The 21,575-nt window shown below is 35.9% G+C and overlaps 1 protein-coding gene across 1 annotated transcript in view; it reads right to left on the bottom strand.

Annotated features, from left to right (window-relative positions):
• Positions 1–21,575, bottom strand: part of PTPN4 (protein tyrosine phosphatase non-receptor type 4) — a 221,620-nt gene that overhangs the window by 58,795 nt on the left and 141,250 nt on the right. The window contains exons 11-12 of the mRNA XM_028101288.2: positions 11,830–11,893; positions 7,940–8,112 (exon numbers count right to left, since the gene is read on the bottom strand). Of these exons, the coding sequence (XP_027957089.1) occupies positions 7,940–8,112; positions 11,830–11,893 (237 nt within the window). The remainder of the gene's footprint in view (positions 1–7,939; positions 8,113–11,829; positions 11,894–21,575) is intronic.

Genomic DNA, 21,575 nt, shown 5'->3' with positions numbered 1-21,575 from the left:
CATAGACACTCCATTTTCAGATACTTCTTTATTTGAGAATGACTATCACTCTCACATCATCGGTTGGGTCTGTCATTTAGCTAGTGTTTCTACTACTCCTTGATGAAGGACCTGAAACATGGGGAATCTTGATTCTTGCTCTTTTCTTGGGCTTTTCTTTCTTGTCTACTGATGATCACAGATATGAAGACTGTTTATATCCTCAAATCCTTCCTTGTCCAGACATAGGCAACTCCAGACTTTTGTATACAGGAAGGAACTAAGGACAGAAATATGGTTGCAAATTGTGCACTATAAGCAATTTGTCCTGAAGCTGATCCGTCTAGCAAGCACACAGTTTACGCATGGAAACTGAGCCTCCTCTGTGGTAAAGCAACGTGTTCAGACCAAATCTGTTACTAAAAACTTGGTTCTCAGAGAATTTGCTACTTGACACATCACATTATTTAAGTGTGAACAGCCATAAATGTCTAGTATATCAAATGTAACCATTTACACATATAGGTATAATTCATATAAGAACAGGCAAAAATAGGTTTCCAAAGCAAAGCAAGAAATTTTAAGATCATCTTCCATGGATAAGTATGGATACATGTGAACAGAATGGTCTGTCTGTTGAAGTTTTAATGGAGAAGTCAGAAACCTAACCATGATTTTTGAACTTAGGTACACTGAAGTTTCTTAAGAAAATGTATTTCCTCTAAGAAGGATAAAATATACTTGCAATTGTGAAAAAGCTAACAAATTGAGGTTCACTATTTGTATTTCCACATTAGAACAATGATTTTAATCCCTTGGATATTTTGAAAGAGAGATAATAAAGGTGTGTATTTGACTAGGTTGGTGGAGAATAGATTGTCTGATATCTGAATTCCATCTCTTAGTCTAAATAATATATCAACATTTTAAGTCTTACAAAAGTTCTAGTATTTCCAACCACTGCTTATTATGAAGGAAAAAAATATTTATTTAACGCATACCCATTAGGGATAGGACCGTGTCCAGATAACATTTGTCATGCTGCCACTCCTTCCTCAATTACAGGATTATTAATCATTTTGATGATTAAAAAGTATTTTGGATATGTTTTAAAAGTTCGTAAGGACTACAAACATAAAACTTAACTTTACAATTATAAACATATATGGCTTACTTATATATACTAATTTAATATTAACTGAGCTGTCATGGGTCTCAATCCTCCCTCCTGTGATCGGCTGTTTCATAGGAGGCTTGCTAGGTTCCTTTGTGAGTTGGCTTTCTGTTAGGTTCTACTTTTTTTTCTGGTGGGAGATCAGAAAGTAGAGGAAGTCAAAAGCAGAAGACTGGCAGACGCTGGTGGCTGCTGTAACAATAGTGGGAATAGAACGCTGGGAGAAACAGCACCTTCTGGATGCTATGTACCATCCTTGATCAAAGCAGCCCCTCTCGGGGCAGATCCAGAACCGACTGTGACAGTGGCTCTTATGATGGAATAGCAGGTTTAGGCTTATGGACACCGGCCTAGATGTCACACAAGTTTCTGATCCTTAAGTATTACCCATTCATCCTATTTACTTCTCTAAAACCCTCTTTCTCCCTTTTGTTTTGACAGCCTCTCTAATACCTGTGTAACCAATTCCCTCAAACTGCTTTTATTTGAAAAATCAAAAGAACTTTCTATGTCTCTGACTGATAATTTACCAGTGAAGAGGATTCAAATGGGACACTATTACTCAAAAGGCTGGATTAACAAGTTGGATTTTGTAACAAAAACATGAAATATGAGGGAGCATATTTCATATTTTCCATAATATTGTTTTTTAGGGTTTAATATTACTATTATTAGAACAAAATGCAAAACTGTACCATAATCTAAGAACACCAAATTCTGAGAGTAAGATACTTATTTTCAGAACAATGAAAAAATGACAATTCGTAAAAGAATACAGGCTCATTATAAGTAATTTCAGCAATATAGGAAAGCAAAACAAAAATATTTTTTTAAAACCCCAAATTAAAAAAAATAAAGTTAAATTAAAAAACAGTAAGACCCCCAAATTTAGCCAGAGTCTTATCCCTAAGAAATAATCTCCATTATCAGCAGGTAAAAATCATTCTAAAACTCTCTCTCTATACATAAAAAATGCTATAAATAGGGACATAATTCTATTAACAAAATGATTATGCTATATATCCCACTTTTAATGAAAACAGTATTAAACTGATTTCCCTTGGACTAAAAGAAAGAAAAAGACTGCCATTCATATATAAAGAAAGAGAGATTAGGAAAACCTTAAGGAGTTGGTGTTATTAATATTTAATTTTTGTTAATATGGATTCTCATACTTCCACTAGTCCCTTGCTTCCTCATTTTCTTATATTGTCACTTTTACTTTATCAAAGTTTACAGCATTTTAATTCTGTTCTATAGTCATAATCATGATAGTTATCAAGGATTAGTTCTATGTTTAAAGGACCTAACCTTTATTCTTACTTCTTTTACCAAGATTCTTTTTGAGTCATGTTGACTTATCTCTCGGATAGCTTAATTTTCTTAAAAAAGTTTTTTTTCTGGGTGCCTGGCTGGTTCAGTCAGTAAAGCATGTGACTCTTGATTTCAGGGTTGTGAGTTAGAGCCCCACAATGGGTGTAGAGATCACCTAAACATAAGATCTTAAAAAAAATTTTTTTTTCCCAATGGGCTCAGAGATGTTATATTCACTGAAGTTTTGTATATTTGATGTTTATTGGCTTTAGACTTGAACGGCAAACTGGGTAAGTTTGATATTTTTCAGTCACTTTTTTTCTTTAGGACGTGGTAGACAAAGAGTAGTTCATGTTATTATTAAAAAGAATACCATCAACTTTATGCCAAAACATTAACTTAGAGGGAAGAGATAACTTCCTTCAAAAACATGAACTACCAAAGCTCACTTAGAGAAAGAAAACCTGAACTGCTTTGTATCTATTAAAGAATCTGAATGTGTTGCTCAAAAGCTTCCTATAAACAAAACTTCTGCTCTAGATGGATTAATTGGTAAATTCTGCCAAACATTTTTTTTAAAGATTTTATTTATTTGAGACAGAGTGAGAGAGAGTGAGCATGAGAGAGAGCACAACCATGGGGAGCAGCAGAAAAAGAGGGAGAAGCAGACTCCCCACTGAGCAGGAAGCCCGATGCAGGGCTGGATCCCAGGACCCTGAGATCATGACCTGAGCCGAAAGCAGATGCTTAACCAACGGAGCCACCCAGGCGCCCCTGCCAAACATTTTAAAAGGAAATAATACCATCACTACAGAAATTTTTCTAGAAAATTGAAAATGAGGGAACACTCCCAACTCATTCAGTGAGGCCAAAATTACCCTAACACCAAAACCTAACACTGATATTACAAGAAAAGAAAACTACAGAGCAGTATCCTTCATGAACACAGATGTAAAAATTCTAAACAAAAATTTGGCAAACTGAATAAAACAGCATAGGAAAAGGATAACAGATCATGACCAAATGGGGTTTACCCTATGAATGTGGGGTGGGGTTAACATTTGAAACTCAATGTAATTCATCATACAAACAAATTAAAAAGAAAAACCATATAATCTTTGTAATAGCTGCAGAAAAAAACATTTGTCAAAAACCAATATCCAATCCTAACAAAAACTTCCAGCAAATGAGTTGTAGAGGGAACTTCCTCAACATGTATTATATATAGCATCTATGAAGAGCCTACAACTAACATTGTACTTAATAGCAGAAGACTGAATATCTGGCCCCCCTCCCAAGATAAGGAAAAGACAAGGATATTTATTCTCACCACTTCTATTCAGCCCTGTACTGGAGGTTCTAGCTGGGGGAATAAGGAAATAAAAAGAAATAAAAAGGATCAGAATGAAGAGGAAGAATTAAAACTGCCTTTATCTTCTAGGTAGAAAATCTGTTGGAAGCTACAAAAAAGCTCCTAGAATAAGTGAGGTAACCAAGGTCTCACTAAACATTAAAAAAAAAAAAAAATTGCATTTTTGCTTAATAGTGAATAGTATGAAATTAAAATTTAAAAAGACCTCAAGAAATTAAGGATAAATTTAGCATAGACCTGTGAAACTTGTAAATCTGTGAAAGACCTGTACACTGAAAAACTACAAACTGAGAGAAGTAAAAGACAACTTAAATAAGTAAAAGACATACCATGTTTCATGAGTTTGAAAACTCAATATTTTTAAGATGTCAATTCTCCTGAAATTGATCTATAGTTTCAGCACAATCCTAATTAAAATCCAAGAAGTGGGTTTTTTTGTTGTTGTTTTGTTTTGTTTTTGAGAGAGAGAGTGTACATGAGCGGGAGTGGGGAGGTAGGCAGAGGGAGAGGGAAAAGGGAGAGAGAATCTCAAGCAGGCCCCATGCCCAGCACAGAGCCCCAAGTGGGGTTCCATCCCACAACCCGGAGATCATGACCTGAGCTAAAATCAAGAATTGGACACTTAACAGACTGAACCACCCAGGTGCCCCCCTAAGAAGTCTTTTTTGTAGAAACTGATCAGCTAGTCCTAAGGTTCAGATGAAAATGCAAAGGACCTAAAACATTTGAAACAACTTTTAAAAAGAACAAAGTTGGATGACTAATACTAGTATACTTTAAGACTTTATAAATAAATCCAAAAATAAGTCCACACAAATACTGAAAATTTTCAACAAAGGGGCAAAGGCAATTCAGTGGAGAAAGAAAGGGTAATCTTTGCAAAAAATGGTGGTGGAACAACTGGCTATCCATATGCAAAAAAATGAACTTATATAGCTTTTGTATATACTTCACACCATATACAAAAATTATTTCCAAATGGATCACAGATCTAAGTATAAGAACTAAAACTATAAAACTCTTAAAAGAAAACAGAGGAATAAATCTTTTCAGACTTGGGTTAGGCAAAGATTTCTTAGATATGACGCCAGAAGAAAGATCCATGAAAGAATACAACGGTAAATTAAACTTCATCAAAATTGTGTACTCTTCAGAAGAGGTAACAACAGGCACTGATGAAAACGTAATGGAACTCTGATAGCTGGTGAGTACATAAAATGGTAAAAACCGCTTTGAAAAAATGATTGGCAGTTTCTTGCAAAGTTAAACATACATCTACCTTGTAATCTAACCATTCCACTCACAGGTATTTAACCAAGGGAAGTTAAACCATATAAATATTTCTACATGAATGCTCACAGCAGCTATATTTGTAATAGCTCAAACCTGTAAACAACCCAAATGGGGGAACAACAATCACTTAATATCCATAAGCAAGTGAATGCATTAACATATTGTGATATATCTATACAGTGGAATTATACACAATAAAAAGAAAGTAACCACCAATACAGACAACAACATGAATTTCAGAATAATTATGCTGAATCAAAGAGGCTGGATTAAAAAGAGTATGTAACATATGTTTCAATTTATATAAAATCCTATAAAATGCAAACCAATTTATAGAGACAGAAAGATCAGTGGCTGCATGGGGACAAAGAAGGGTGGAAGAAAGAGGTTACAGAGGAGCATAAGGGAAAAATGGGGGAGGATATGCTTGCCATCTTGATTATGGTGATGGATTCAGGGATGTAAATATATCTCCAAACATCAAATTTTAGAATGTTAAATATGGTAGCTTATTGTACACCAATTATGCCTTAATAAAGCTGTTTAAAAATATAAAATCTGCCCGTACTAGGCCCATAATCTCCCAAGGGCAATAACAGCCTGAATGGCAGGTATTGCTCCTCACCCTGCCGATATTTTCTTAGATTGTTCTTTAGCTTGTTTTTATTAACTTCTGTGGTTGAAATTTCATTCTGTTTCAGTGATTCTTCTCCCAAACCGGTTTCTTTAACTGTCTTTTGTACTTGTTGTCATTGTGACTAGATTTTGTTTGCTGCAGTATAGATTGGGTAAAATCCTTGATTTTTTCCTCATTGTATCTGACACCAGTGTGAATTACAGTTGAAGGCAGGTTACTACATTCTATGTATTCTTTGTTGCCTAAAAGAAATGGTGTGAGTACATTTATGTATATGTCGTATTTTCAAGGACAGAGGGAAGGAAGAATTCTGCTAAAGGTAAGTGTAGTCCTTAGATAATAACCCTGATGGTCACTTAATAATTAAGTTTATTGAGGGACCACTGTTATGGTCTATGCTATTTTCTCAATGGAGATTTCTTCTGCCCCTCCTCAGATTTAGATAAGGCTTTTTTAATTTTTTTCTTGACTTTCACCAATGATCTAATAATATTTGCTCTCCCAGTCCATCCATCCATCCATCTGTCCGTCTGTCCGTCCGTCCATCCATCCATCCATCCACCCACCCATCCATCCACGTAGGCTCCACACCCAGCATGGAGCCAAGTGCGGGACTTGAACTCATAACTCTGAGATCAAGAGTTATGCGCTTAAGGCACTAAGCCACCCAGATGTCCCATCAGTCTATTTATTTTTAAATTTACAAGTACCATCACCTTACTTCTCTCAAAATTGCTTTTAGGAAGGTTACAGAAGAGTTAAACATGACACTACTTAAGAATCTGCTGTGCCATTTTTGTGGTTAAAAGTTTCCTAATTCTGTTTAAGTGTTGCCACTGAATTTGGGGGCTGATTTGGGGGAGCATATATTTTTAGTAGTATATTAAAAGCTTTATACTGTTATTTTTTCTGAGATTACAAATTGGGCATTTATAAATGTTTGAGATTTATAATATATATCTTTTCTGGGCCACATCTAAATATTTTCTACATGAATATATAACATGAATTAATCTAACATATAATGATAAAAGGTTTTATTTACTGAAGATGGAAAATCTTTTGTGAAGCAGAAACAGAAATGGATAACATTTGTTTTAGTAGAAGATTATGAATGACTTTGCTATGTGATTCTTACCAGGTTGCACTTAAAAACTAGCTTTCATGGATCTTTTTAGAATTCCAGAGGCAAAATTAATCAGAACTTCTCCAAATTTAGAATTATCCCTCAAAGACTGTTTCCTTCAGGAAAAAATAAAAGCTATCAAGAATAAATAAGACAGTTTTAGGAAAAGGAATCTGGGGTTATTGTTCAATGACTAAATGTGATTTTTGCATAACAGCTGGTTGAACTCTTTATAACAAAGGGTTTAACAAACTCATTCATAAAAAAGCAAAGTACAGTTATCCCCTACTTTTTCAAAGTTTGTGTTATGCCACTCTGCTTTTACAAAAGAAGGGAGAAAATAGTATTCAGCATTTGTTTTGTAGCAAGCCACTCTAGACGCTGCACACACCGCAAGCAGTGAGAGTACCCCACCAAGCTCCTTCCAATGAAGTACACTCAGCATCTCAGCATTAAGCCACCAGAGCTTTGAACTGTGTCTTTGAGTATCTGTGCTTCCTCTCAATTTATTTTGTGCATTTGTTAGCAAGATGTGTCCTATGAGAGGTGATTCTTGGGGTCTGAAAATGCAAAATAATTTTTCCATATAAATTAATGGTAATGGCTTCTTCACACCATTTGGCTTACAAAAGGTTTCATAGGAACATTCTACTTTTGGATAGTGAAACTGGCAATTATATGCTCATGCAGAAGATACTTTTGCTTTTACAAATAAAGATGTCTTAGAACAAAGAAAAGTTTTCTTGCAAATATTTAACAAAGACAATGGAATTCATAACATGTCTAGAACATAAATAATTAAATATGATTAATTTATTTTAGAAAATAATGATCTGAAATATAGTCAATGGAAGAGGTTTCTCCATCTGGTTAAATCACAAGAACCTTTAGAACTTTTTGCTGATCTACAGGGTCCATGCTCCAGAGAGTTTGACTCAGTAGGTGTGTATGAATTATAAACATTCTGTGATTGATTAAACAGACCTTTATTTTAAAGTGAGGAAAAATACAATAACAAAGCATGAATGCATAAGCAATACTTACCAGTACCGAAATTTTGAACCTAATGTAAAATAATGTGCAAAAAAATTCTTTTGAGGTGGAAGTGGTCTGTCCAAACGGAAGAATGTGTGATGTTCTACACATGCTTTCCATAAATTTTTGCATGCTCTGTAATTCACCATATTAAATCCCAATAATGTTTCTCTAGATTCATGCTGTAATAAATGACAAAATGCAGAGAATACCAGGAAAACATCAGGGTCTAATGCTCCATTTAGTTTACTTTCTACAGATAAATATTCTAGCTCCATTTAGTTTACTTTTTACAGATAAATATTCTAGTCTTACAAACAACTAATCCTTGTAGCAGTACCTTTTTTGCTTATCCAATAAAAAAGCAGTAAAATAAATGGAAAGGTTTGCAAAATGTGGATCTTACCTCATTCTGTAATATTATGACTCAGGACTTTTATTTTAGAACATAGTTAGAAATAAGCTTAAAAATTGATATATATCTGTTTTCAAAACTTACTAGGTGTAATTCTATTTCAAGGTATAATCCTGGCCCATAAATTAAGCTTTAAGATATACTATCACACCTATTAAAGATAATTTGAAATTTATAAATCTATCTAGATTGTCAATACATAGGAATATTCATTCAGTACTTCTGAACGCTATTACGCAACTCAAATTTTTAAGTAGCAACATAAGAGAATCATTTAATTTTTCTCTAAAAGTTTGGCACAAATTAATATTTAAATGGTTTCAATGAAGTAAACTATATATAGTAAGGCACACATTTTAAGTGTACAGCCCTGGTTTTCACACAATGAGTGCAACCATTAAAACCCAACCAGAACAAGAACTGGATTATTACTAGCAACTCTTAAGTATTTTTTGTGCCCCCTTTCTATGAGATTATCTTTGGAAAGGTAATCACTCTTCTGACTTTTATCACCACAGATTATATCTGTTTTTGAACTTTATATACATGGAATCATACATACATTTCTTTAGGTCTGATTTCTTTTGTTCAGTATTATATTTCTATATTCATCCATATGGTCGTGAAAGTCATTTTCATTTTATATAATATTCTATCATATGAATATACCAGTTTAGTTATCCATTTGTTATTGATAGACATTTGATGTTTCCATTTGAGGATATAAAAATACTGCTATGCGTGTGCAATTCTGTTGTTGGATCATAAGATATCTGTGTTCATCTTTAGTTGATAATGCCCAACACTTTTCCAAAATAGTTAGATCAATATATACCCCCTCACACCAGCAGTATATCCTCCACACATTCACCAACCACTCACTTATCAATCTTTTCATTACACTATTCTGGTGGATATGTAGAAATATCACATTCTGGTTCTAATTTATACTTCCCTGATGATTAATGAGGTCCAACACCTTCTCATGTTACTGGCCATGTGGATGTCCTCATTTCTGAAGTACGTCTTCAAGTCAGTAGCATATTTTTGGATTGGGTTGGATATATAACCAAGGATGTGGTGTGTGTGTGTGTGTGTGTGTGCATGTGTACTATATACATCTTCTTCACTTCTTTTTTTTTAAAGATTTTATTTATTGACTTAATTGACAGAGAGAGAGACAGCAAGAGAGGGAACACAAGCAGGAGGAGTGGGAAAGGGAGAAGCAGGTTTCCCGCCGAGCAGGGAGCCCAATGCGGGGCTCATTCCCAGGATCGAGGGATCACGACCTGAGCCGAAGGCAGATGCTCAACCACCTGACCCACCCAGGTGCCCCTACTTCACTCCCTTAATGATATCTTTTGATGAATAGTTTTTAATTTTAACACAGTCCAGGTCATTGATCTTTTAAGGTTACTTTTTCTTCTATGTCCTGTTAAATGTTTGCCTATCAAAAGATATGAAGATAGTTCCGTAACTAAAATACAGTAAGATACCCATGTATAAACATTAAACTACTATGCTAGAAGATAATATGCTTAAAATACCTACTTCTCGATCACCGAAGAATTCTTAATTATGCTTAACACCAGCTTTGTAGGCCCTAACTAATAGTTTACATGTTGTACCACACTCCATAAATAATGCAAAATGACAGAGGTCTTACACAGAGCAGTATGCAGTAATGCCTCTCAGTAGAAGAGCCGATCTAAGAATCATATACGTTCTTTTCACACATCTCAGAGTTCAAAAATTCTATGTGATTTTGACCTTCTACTAATTGTATTTGGACAATTTGTAACAAATTTGCAATAAAATTCACCCTCCACATTTTGTATACAATAGATAGAAAATGTTGTATTGAAAGATAAGTAGTTTCTATAAAGTCTGGGTATTTAAAAGTAAAGAGATGTTTCAGAGAGAAACATTAACAAGGCAACATTCTGTAGACTATGACTATATACATCTTTAATCAGTTGTTAGATGACTTTTGTTGATGTTATCTGTGACTAAACACATTCCTAATGATATACTACCTCAGAGAATGGTTTTGAGGATTAAATGATATGAAAATAGCTGTGTAATTATCTAGTAAGACCTCAATAAATGTTAAATACCACAACTATTATTGCTAACAATGATAGTACTATTAATAGGAAAAAATTAGAAAAACTGACTTCTACATTGCCTCCTACCAATATAATAATTTAAAATATTTGTTCTCTAGTTTCCAGATAAGATGTTTTGAAACATGTACAAAAATGTTCATTAGCAGTATTAGTCATAATAGCCACAACCTGGAAATGCCAAAATTGTCCACTAACGTAAGAATGAATAACTTATGGTATATTCACTGAATATAATACCATGGAGCAATAGAAAAACTATTGCTATGTGCAAAAATATGGATGAACTCACAATGTAAAGGTTAGATTATAGACAAAAGAGAACATTATTTATGACAATTTTTTAAAGCTCAAAAATAAATGAACTAATCCATGGTGATACAAACAAATGAGAACAGTATTTACCTCTCAGGAAGGTTAATGACACAAATGGGCATTAGCTCCATTAGCAATAATAATAAGGTGGTAGTAATGTTCTACAATACTAATATTATATATTTATTATATACTTACCAAACACTATCCTTAATATTTGTATACTTTTCTGTGTAATTCAATAGAACTATAGAAAAAACTTTTATATTTTTGAGTATAAATGATAAATCATAGTCACTTAGATCATCATCTTCTGATAAAATGCAGCTGACTCCAATACTTTTAAGGTTTCAAATACATTTTACACATATATGCACACACAACCATCTTGAAATCTGCATTAATTTGTTAAGATTTATAAGAAATAACTTAAGGATAAATTATTTTAATTTTGATTAAATAGATAAAATCATTAACAAGGTGAAGTTCTTTCCAACACTGTATTTTCCATGATAACTCAGTGTGTTGTATTTAAAATATAAAAAGGACATCACCATTCCCATAAAGGGAGGAAATGTACTATACATTCATGAACTAGAAACAAAACTAAACACTCAGTCTCCCTAAAGAAGTGCTGCAGATTAGTAGGAGGAAAAAAAAAAAAATATATATATATATATATATATAAAATATTCAGTTACCACCCTCATGAATAGACTCTGGCAACTGACAACGAACATCACGATTGAGATCAGCTTCAAAGTTCAAAAGAGAGCAAAATGGATATATAGAAGTACTTTAAATCAGAACCACAGTGACACTGTGGAAATAAACATTGTCATAAAATGGAATTAACTCACTAGGCAGTTACCAAAATATTAGTAACACTTTCACTCATACTAAAAGATCAGCCATGAATGACTTCATTTCTTAAGACTTCATTTATGTAAATATTATTTATTTTTATATAAATGTTATTTATATTTATACAAATATTTATAAATATATTCATTTATACTAATAATTATTAGATCACTACTCACCACTTCTTTTCTAAGTTGAATAAAAAACTGTTTGCACTTGAAAGAAATTTTCACAATCTTCAACCTGGATAAAAAGAGAATGAATGGGAGTATTTAAAATACTGAATAAAAATAAAAACATTAACTTAAGAAAATAATGCAAAAAGTAACCTTTTAACTGTATTTCAGTAACATCTAAACATTCAATCATATATAGACACATTACAAAAAAAAATCTAAAAATTTTGGTGCTTCATGAAAAAATAATTAGAATCTATATACTCAACTGAAGAAAGTTTCATCAGAATATTTGCTGTGAACTATATACCTTTCCCAAGATTATATCTAGAGAAATACAAAAAAACACATGTCACAAATTAAAATTTCAAGATATACCAATAAGATATACCAAGAACTACAAGTAGTTTTCTGGTTCTGTAAGGAGCTTAGAAATCAACACCTCTTCTTGGATTCCTAAGAGAGGGGAGGGCGCAGGAACTGCTGCTCCCAAGATTTGAGAGACTAACAGGTGAATACAGAGAACTGCAGCTTACCAGAGCAGAGACTCAGCGAGCAGAAACTGCCAGAGGAACCAGTGCCAGAGGAATCTGAACTGTAATTTAAGAATTGTTGGAGGCTCCGTGTGGACAAATTCAAGACTGAAAAACTACAGAGGGACCCAGTTATGGGTGAGGGAGGGCCTCCTGTAATATTGTGAAATTTACCTCGAGATGCCCAAGCAGATTCCCATGGTAAATACCAGACACAAATACCCTTGGGTTTCCAGCAAGGAAAGGGGAAAAGGAACCATTTTGAAATACACTCTGTTCTTTTTTTTTTTTTTAAACTAGTTCACCAAATCCTCACCTGTTCGGGTATTAGCAGAGCTTAACCAACCTGAGGAAGCCTAATCAGCTCATTCTAGTCATCCTATCCCACCTAGCAGGGAGGAAAAACACAGAGAAAAACTTACGAAGCTCACAGTCTAGAGGCATGGGCTCACTAAAACAGAGAGCTAATCATAGGATACAGAAAACTTGCCATCCCCCTACACCTCACAAGATTACTAAGGACCTATTTATAGCACTTCCTTTTACTGGAATATCACGTCTGGCTATCAAAAAATTATAAGGCATACCAAAAGGAAAAAACACAATGTGAAGAGACAGAGCAGAACCAGACATGGAAGAGATGTTGGAATGATCAGACTGGGAATTTAAAACATCTAAGATTAATATGCTAAGGGCTCTAATGGATAAAGTAAAAAGCATGTAAGAATAGGTGGGCAATGTAAGCACAGAGATGGAAATCATCAGATTTCCTTAGAAAGCCACCCCCCACCCCCGCAAATGCTATGGGTAAAAAACACAACCACAGAAACAATACTTTTCATGACCTTATTAGTATACTGGATACAGATGAGGAAATAATCTCTAAGGCAGAAGATATATCAATAAAATCCTAAAAACCCCAAAAGAAAAGAGAACAAAGACTAAAAAAAGAACACAACAGATTATCCAAGAACTGTGGGACAACTACAAAAGATGTGACATACAGGAAGATATGGTAATGGAAATACCAGAAGGAGAAGAGAAAGCAACAGAAGAAATGTTTGAAACAAAAATGATTAAGGAACTTACCCAAATTAACATCAAATGCCAAACCACAGGTCAAGGAAGCTCAGAGAACACGAGCAGGATAAATGCCTTAAAAACCACACCCAGGGGGGCACTTGGGTGGCTCAGGCGTCTGTCTAAGCGTCTGCCTTTGGGACCAGAGTCCTGGGGACTGAGCGTCTGCCTTTGGGACCAGAGTCCTGGGGATTGAGCCCCACATTGGGCTCCCTGCTCGGCGGGAAGCCTGTTTCTCCCTCCCACACTTCCCCTGCTTGGGTTCCCTCTCTCGCTGTGTCTCTCTCTATCAAATAAATAAATAAAATCTTAAAAAAACAAAAACAAAAACAACAAACCACACCTAGGTATACCACTTTTAAATTATACAAAATTAAAAATAAAAAATCTTGAAAGAAGCCAGAGGAAAAAACATCTTATCTATAGAGAAATAAAGGTAAGAAGAGTTAAATCCAACTTCTCAAATCATGAAGCAGGAAGAAAGTGGGTAAAGTGTTGAGAGAAAAAAAACCCATCAACCCCCAAGTTTCATATTCTGTAAAATTATCCTTCAAAAATGAATGAGAAATGAGACTTTCTCCAATAAAAATTAGGGGAATTTGTTGGAACGAGACCTGCCTTGCAAGAAATGTTAAAAGGAAAAAAAATAATATAGGCCACAAACTTTAATCTATATAAAGAAAGGAAAAGCCCTGAAGGACTAAGTGATGGTAAAATAAAAACTTGATTTTTCTTATTTTTACCTGATTGAACATATAATTTGTTCAAAATACTAAATAAAAAAATGTATTCAATTATGTATGTTTTTGTACCTATCCTATATATACAATTATATATTTATATATGCTTATATACAAGTGAAATGATTGACAGCAATGATACAAGGGACAGAGGAAGAAATTAGTATTCTCTGATTATTTTTTTTAAAGATTTTATTTATTTATTTGACAGAGAGAGATGTGTCTCTCAGATACATCCCCAGAAAGGGAACACAAGCAGGGGGAGTGGGAGAGGGAGAAGCAGGCTTCCTGCCAAGTAGGGAGCCTGATATGGGGCTCGATCCCAGGACTCCGGGATCATGACCTAAGCTGAAGGCAGCCGCTTAACGACTGAGCCACCCAGGCGCCCCAATATTACCTCATTATTATAAGGTACTCGCAGTACCTGTGACATGGTATACTACTATTTGAAAGTAGACCTGGATTACTGTAAATATAATTGCAAATTCTAGAGCCACCACTAAAAAAAAAATAAGTAAAACTAATAAGCTAGGAAAGAAGAGAAAATGAGATCATATAAAATGCTCAATTAAAACAAGAATGGCAGAAAAAGTGAAACAGAAATGGAAACAAAGAACAAGGGCAACAAACAGAAAACAGTAATGAATATGTCACATATTAACACAAATATATCAAAAATCCTTTAAAATGTCAATGGGATAAATATAACAAAAGACATTGTCTTTTAAGACACTGTAAAAATATTTAAATAGTATTTTGTTTAAATATAAAAACATATATAGGTTAAATGCAAACAAATGTATAAAAATATACCATGCTAAGACTAATAAAAAGCAGGAGTACTAGGGATATAATGTACATCACGGTGACTATAGTTAATAATACTGTATTGTATATTTCAAAGCTGTTAGGACAGATCTTAAAAGTTATCATCACAAGGAAGAACAACTGTAAACTATGTGTAGTGATGAATATTGACCAGATATACAGTGATAACCACTGTGCAAAATATACAAATACTGAATCATTATTGTACACCTGAAACTAATATAATGTTATATGTCAATTATATCTCAAAAATGTAAGAATGAAAGCAGAGTAGCTCTAATAATTTCAAAAAGCAAGACGTTAAAGCAAATAGTTGAGGATAAAGCAGGGCATTCCACGATGCTAAAGAGATAAATTCTCCTAGAAGACATTATAAAATCTTAATGGTTATGAAACTAAGAACAGAGCATCCAACTACAAGAGGCAAAAACTGACAGAACTACATGAATACAGTATCATATTCGGAGACTTCAACACCCCTTCATCTGAAATGGACAAACTCAGCACACAGAAAATCATTAAGGACATAGGTGAACTCAACAATATTCTCAAATGGATATCACTGACCTTTATAGATTACTTCTTACAATATGAAAATATACACTTTTCTCAAGTTCATCTGAAACATTCACCAAGATAGATCATATTCTCGGCCATAAAGCACACCTTAACAAATTTGAAAGAAAAATCACATAATACCTACTTTCAAAGCACAACAAATTAAGAGGACGAGCAAGATGGCGAAGGAGTAGGAGACCTAAATTTTGTCTGGTCCCAAGAATTCAGCCGGATAGGGATCAAAACATTCTAAACGCCTACAAACTCAACAGGAGAGTGAAGAAAAGAATAGCAGCAACTCTCTGAACAGAAAACTGACCACTTTCTGGAAGGTAGGATGTGGGGAGAAGTGAATCGGAGGCGATTTTCGGGAGGATAGACGGCGGGGGAGGGGGCCTCCGTCGGCGGCTTCCGGCAAGTGATAGAGCCGCGGAGCACAAAATCTGAACTTTTAAAAGTCAGCTCTGCTGAAGGATGTGGCTCCAGGGGCTAAGCTAGGGGTGGAACCCTCGCAGGACAGTGTGGTCTCAGGACCCTCCGGGTCACAGAGAGACTGGGGGTGCCTAAGTGCAACAGAGCTCCCACCTATCAGAGCGGGGAAGCCGGCTGCAGAGACGGAGCCAAGGAGTGGGCTCTCAGCTCCGGGTTGCCATAACCCATGATCCGCGGCACAGTTGGGCCACTGCTCCTCCAGCAGGGACCCAACAAGCGGCAGATCTGGAGAGACTCTCCTTCCTCCCCCAGGAGGAGCGGAGCGCACCGGAGGAATTGGCTGGGTTTGGAGACTCCACACCGGGCCGGGTGCCAGAGATAGAAACACTCGGTCACAGGCCGGGTGAGCTCGGAGTGCGGCTGGACACCCGGGAGACGGAAGTGACTAACTGCTTTTCTCTGGGGGCGCACTGAGGAGCGGGGCCCTGAGTTCTCATCTCCTCCAGGGCAGAGATTGGGAGGCCGCCATTTTCACTCTCGTCCTCCAACGCTGTGTGGAAAGCTTGCAAGGAACAAAAGCTCCCGAGGGCAAACCCGAGCTGATTACTTAGCCTGGAACCGGCAAGGTGGGGGGAGGGGGGGGGCAATTCCGCCTCCGGCAAAGACATTTGGAAACCACGGAAACAGGCCCCTCCCCCAGAAGATCAGCAAGAACAGCCAGCCAAGACAAAGTTTACCGATCAATGAGAACGGCAGAACTCCAGCACTAGGGAAATACTACACATAGAATTCATGGCTTTTTTCCCATGATTCTTTAGTATTTCAAAGTTATATTTTTTTTCTTTTTGAACTTTTCTTTTTCCTTTTTTTAACCATCTTATCTTTTTTGGGGGGGATGGGTTAGCCTGGTGATGGGTATTAAAGAGGGCACGTTCTGCATGGAGCACTGGGTGTTATACGCAAACAATGAATCATGGAACACTACATCAAAAACTAATGCTGTAATGTGTGGTGATCAACATAATAAAAAAATTTTTTCATTTTGAGAGTCATATTCTATCCCTTCATAGTAGTTAACCTTATTTTTGGTATATATATGTTGTTCTCTCTTTTAAAATTTTGAGATACAATTTCTTCTAACAGACTAAAATATACCCTAAATCTCTAGTGTATGGCTTTGTTCTAGTCTCCTGCCTGATCACATTCTCTTTTTTCAAATTCTCTTCTTTCTTTTTTCAACCAACTTATCAATTCCTTTTATAAAATCTTTTATAATTTTCATCTTTACAGACATATTCCATCCCTTCAAGGTATCAACCATTATTTTTGCACATATATGTTTTTCTTTCTTTAAAATTTTGGGAGGCACTTTCTTTTGACAGACCAAAATACGCCCAAAATCTAATGTGTGGCAGTGATCTTTGCACCAGCCTAATCATATTTGATCATATTCTGGTTTTTATCTTTTTTTTTTTTCTTTTTTCCCTTTCTTTTCCCCCAGTTTCAGGTCTCATCTGATTTGTTTAGTGTATATTTTTCTGGGGTCTTTGTCACCCTGTTAGCACTTAGTTCTCTCATTCACCTATTTTCCTCTGGACAAAATGACAAAATGGGAAAAATCACCTCAAAAAAAAGAACAAGAAGCAGTACCGACTTCCAGGGACCTAACCAATACGGACATTAGTAAGATGTCAGAACTAGAGTTCAGAATGACAATTTTTAAGATACTAGCTGGGCTTGAAAAAAGCATGGAAGATATTAGAGAAACCCCTTCTGGAGAAATAAAAGAACTAAAATCTAACCAAGTCGAAATCAAAAAGGCTATCAATGAGGGGCAATCAAAAATGGAAGCTCTAACTGCTAGGATAAATGAGGCAGAAAAGAGAATTAGTGATATAGAACACCAAATGATGAAAAATAAAGAAGCTGAGAAAAAGATAAACAACTACTGGGTCACAAGGGCAGAATTCGAGAGATAAGCGATCCCATAAGACAAAACAACATTAGAATAATTGGGATCCCAGAAGAAGAAGAAAGAGAGAGAGGGGCAGAAGGTATACTGGAGCAAATTACAGCAGAGAACTTCCCTAATTTGGGAAAGGAAACAGGCATCAAAATCAAGGAGGCAGAGAATCCCCCTCAAAATCAATAAAAATAGGTCAACACCCTGACATCTAATAGTACAACTTACGAATCTCAGAGACAAAGAGAAAATACTGAAAGCAGCTCGGGAGAAGAGATCTGTAACCTACAATGGTAGAAACATTAGACTGGCAATAGACCTATCCACAGAGATCCAGCAGGCCAGAAAGCACAGGCATGATATATTCAGAGCACTAAACGAGAAGAATATGCAGCCAAGAATTCTATATCCAGCTAGTCTGTCACTGAAAATAGAAAGAGATAAAAAACTTCCAGGACAAACAAAAACTAAAGGAATTTGCAAACATGAAAACAGTCCTACAAGAAATATTAAAAGGGGTCCTCTAAGCAAAGAGAGAGCCGAAAAGCAAGATAGACCAGAAAGGAACACAGACAATATACAGTAATAGTCACCTTACAGGCAATACAATGGAACTAAATTCATATCTTTCAATAGTTACCCTGAATGGAAATAGGCTAAATGCCCCCATCAAAAGACAGAGGGTATCATATTGGATAGAAAAACAAGACCCATCAAGATCCTGTCCGCAAGAGACTCATTTTAGACCCAAAGACACCCCCAGATTGAAAATGAGGGGGTGGAAAACCATTTACCATGCTAATGGACACCAAAAGAAAGCTGGGGTGGCAATCCTTATATCAAACAAATTAGATTTTAAACCAAAGACTGTAATAAGAGATGAGGAAGGACACTATATCCTACTTAAAGGGTCTATCCAACAAGAAGATCTAACAGTTGTAAATATCTATGCCCCTAACATGGGAGCAGCCAACTATATAAGGCAATTAATAACAAAAGCAAAGAAACACATTGACAACAATACAAAATAGTGGGGGACTTTAACACCCCCCTGACTGAAATGGACAGATCATCTAAGCAAAAGATCAACACGGAAATAAAGACTTTAAATGACACACTGGACCAAATGAACTTCACAGATGTATTCAGAACATTACATCCCAAAGCAACGGAATACACATTCTTCTCTACTGTCCATGGAACATTCTCCAGAATAGATCACATCCTAGGTCACAAAATCAGGTTTCAACTGGTACCAGAAGACTGGGATCATTCCCTGCATATTTTCAGACCACAGTGCTTTGAAACTAGAACTCAATCACAAGACGAAAGTCAGAAAGACCTCAAATACATTGAAGGCTAAAGAGCATCCTACTAAAGAATGAATGGGTCAACCAGGAAATTAAAGAAGAATTTAAAAAATTCATGGAAACCAATGAAAATGAAAACACAACTGTTCAAAATCTTTGGGATGCAGCAAAGCCGGTCCTACAAGGAACGTATATAGCAATAAAAGCCTTTCTCAAGAAACAAGAAAGGTCTCAAATACACAACCTAACCCTACACCTAAAGGAGCTGGAGAAAAAACAGCAAATAAAGCCTAAACCCAGCAGGAGAAGAGAAATAATAAAGATCAGAGCAGAAATCAATGAACTAGAAACCAAAAGAACAGTAGAACAGATCAACGAAACTAGGAGCTGGTTCTTTGAAAGAATTAACAAGATTGATAAACCCCTGGCCAGACTTATCAAAAAGAAAAATGACTCAAATCAACAAAATCATGAATGAAAGAGGAGAGATCACGACCAACACCAAAGAAATACAAAAAATTATAGGAACATATTATGAGCAACTCTATGCCAGCAAATTGATAACCTGGAAGAAATGGATGCATTCCTGGAGATGTATCAACTACCAAAACTGAACCAGGAAGAAACAGAAAACCTGAACAGACCTATAACCACTAAGGAAATTGAAGCAGTCATCAAAAATCTCCCAACAAACAAAAGCCCAGGGCCAGATGGTTTCCCAGGGGAATTCTACCAAACATTTAAAGAAGAATTAATACCTATTCTTCTGAAACTGTTCCAAAAAACAGAAATGGAAGGAAAACATCCAAACTCATTTTATGAGGCCACCATTACCTTGATCCCCAAACCAGAGAAAGACCCCATCAAAAAGGAGAATTACAGACCAATATCCCTGATGAACATGGATGCAAAAATTCTCACCAAAATACTAGCCAATAGGATCCAACAGTACATTAAAAGGATTATTCACCACGACCAAGTGGCATTTATCCCTGGGCTGCAAGGTTGGTTCAACATCCGCAAATCAATCCATGTGATACAATACATTACAAAAGAAATAACAAGAAACATATGATCCTCTCAATAGATGCAGAAAAGGCATGTGACAAAGTACAGCATCCTTTCTTGATCAAAACTCTTCAGAGTATAGGGACAGAGGGTACATACCTCAATATCATAAAAGCCATCTATGGGTGAAAAACCCACAGCATCATTCTCAATGGGGAAAAACTGAGAGCTTTCCCCCTAAGGTCAGGAACACGGCAGGGAGGTCCACTATCACCACTGCTATTCAACATAGTATTAGAAGTCCTAGCCACAGCAATCAGACAACAAAAAGAAATCAAAGGCATCCAAATCGGCAAAAAAGAAGTCAAACTCTCACTCTTTGCAGATGATATGATACTTTATGTGGAAAACCCAGAAGACTCCACCCCAAAACGGCTAGAACTCATACAGCAATTCAGTAAAGTGGCAGGATATAAGATCAATGCACAGAAATCAGTGGCATTCCTATACACCAACACCACAGAAGAAAGAGAAATGAAGGAGTTGATCCCATTTACAACTGCACCCAAAACCATAAGATACCTAGGAATAAAGCTAACCAAAGAGGCAAAGAATCTGTACTCAGAAAACTATAAAATACTCATGAAAGAAACTGAGGAAGACACAAAGAAATGGAAAAACGTTCCATGCTCATGGATTGGAAGAACAAATATTGTGAAGATGGCAATTCTACCTAGAGCAATCTACACATTCAATGCAATCCCTATCAAAATACCACCAACTTTTTTCAAAGAAATGGAGCAAATAATCCTAAAATTTGTATGGAAGAGAAAAGACCCCAAATAGCCAGAGGAATGTTGAAAAAGAAAAGCAAAGCTGGTGGCATCACAATTCCAGACTTCGAGCTCTATTACAAAGCTGTCATCATCAAGACAGTATGGGACTGGCACAAAAACAGACACATAGATCAATGGAACAGAATCGAGAGCCCAGAAATGGACCCTCAACTCTATGGTCAACTAATCTTTGACAAGCAGGAAAGAATGTCTGATGGAAAAAAGACAGTCTCTTCAACAAATGGTGTTGGGAAAATTGGACAGCCACATGCAGAAGAATGAAACTACACCACACACAAAAATAGACTCAAAATGGTTGAAGACCTAAATGTCAGACAGGAGTCCACCAAAATCCCAAAGGAGAACACAGGCAGCAACCTCTTCAACCTCAGCACAGCAACTTCTTCCTAGAATCATCACCAAAGGCAAGGGAAGCAATGGCAAAAATGAACTATTGGGAC

The sequence above is a fragment of the Eumetopias jubatus genome, unplaced genomic scaffold (genome assembly GCF_037043125.1).
Source record: "Eumetopias jubatus isolate StellerSeaLion01/CBP00866 unplaced genomic scaffold, mEumJub1_p1.0 scaffold_3, whole genome shotgun sequence".
Lineage (NCBI taxonomy): Eukaryota > Metazoa > Chordata > Mammalia > Carnivora > Otariidae > Eumetopias > Eumetopias jubatus.
Note: the sequence above shows the minus strand (reverse complement) of the source record. Positions and strands in the feature narration are given on the sequence as shown.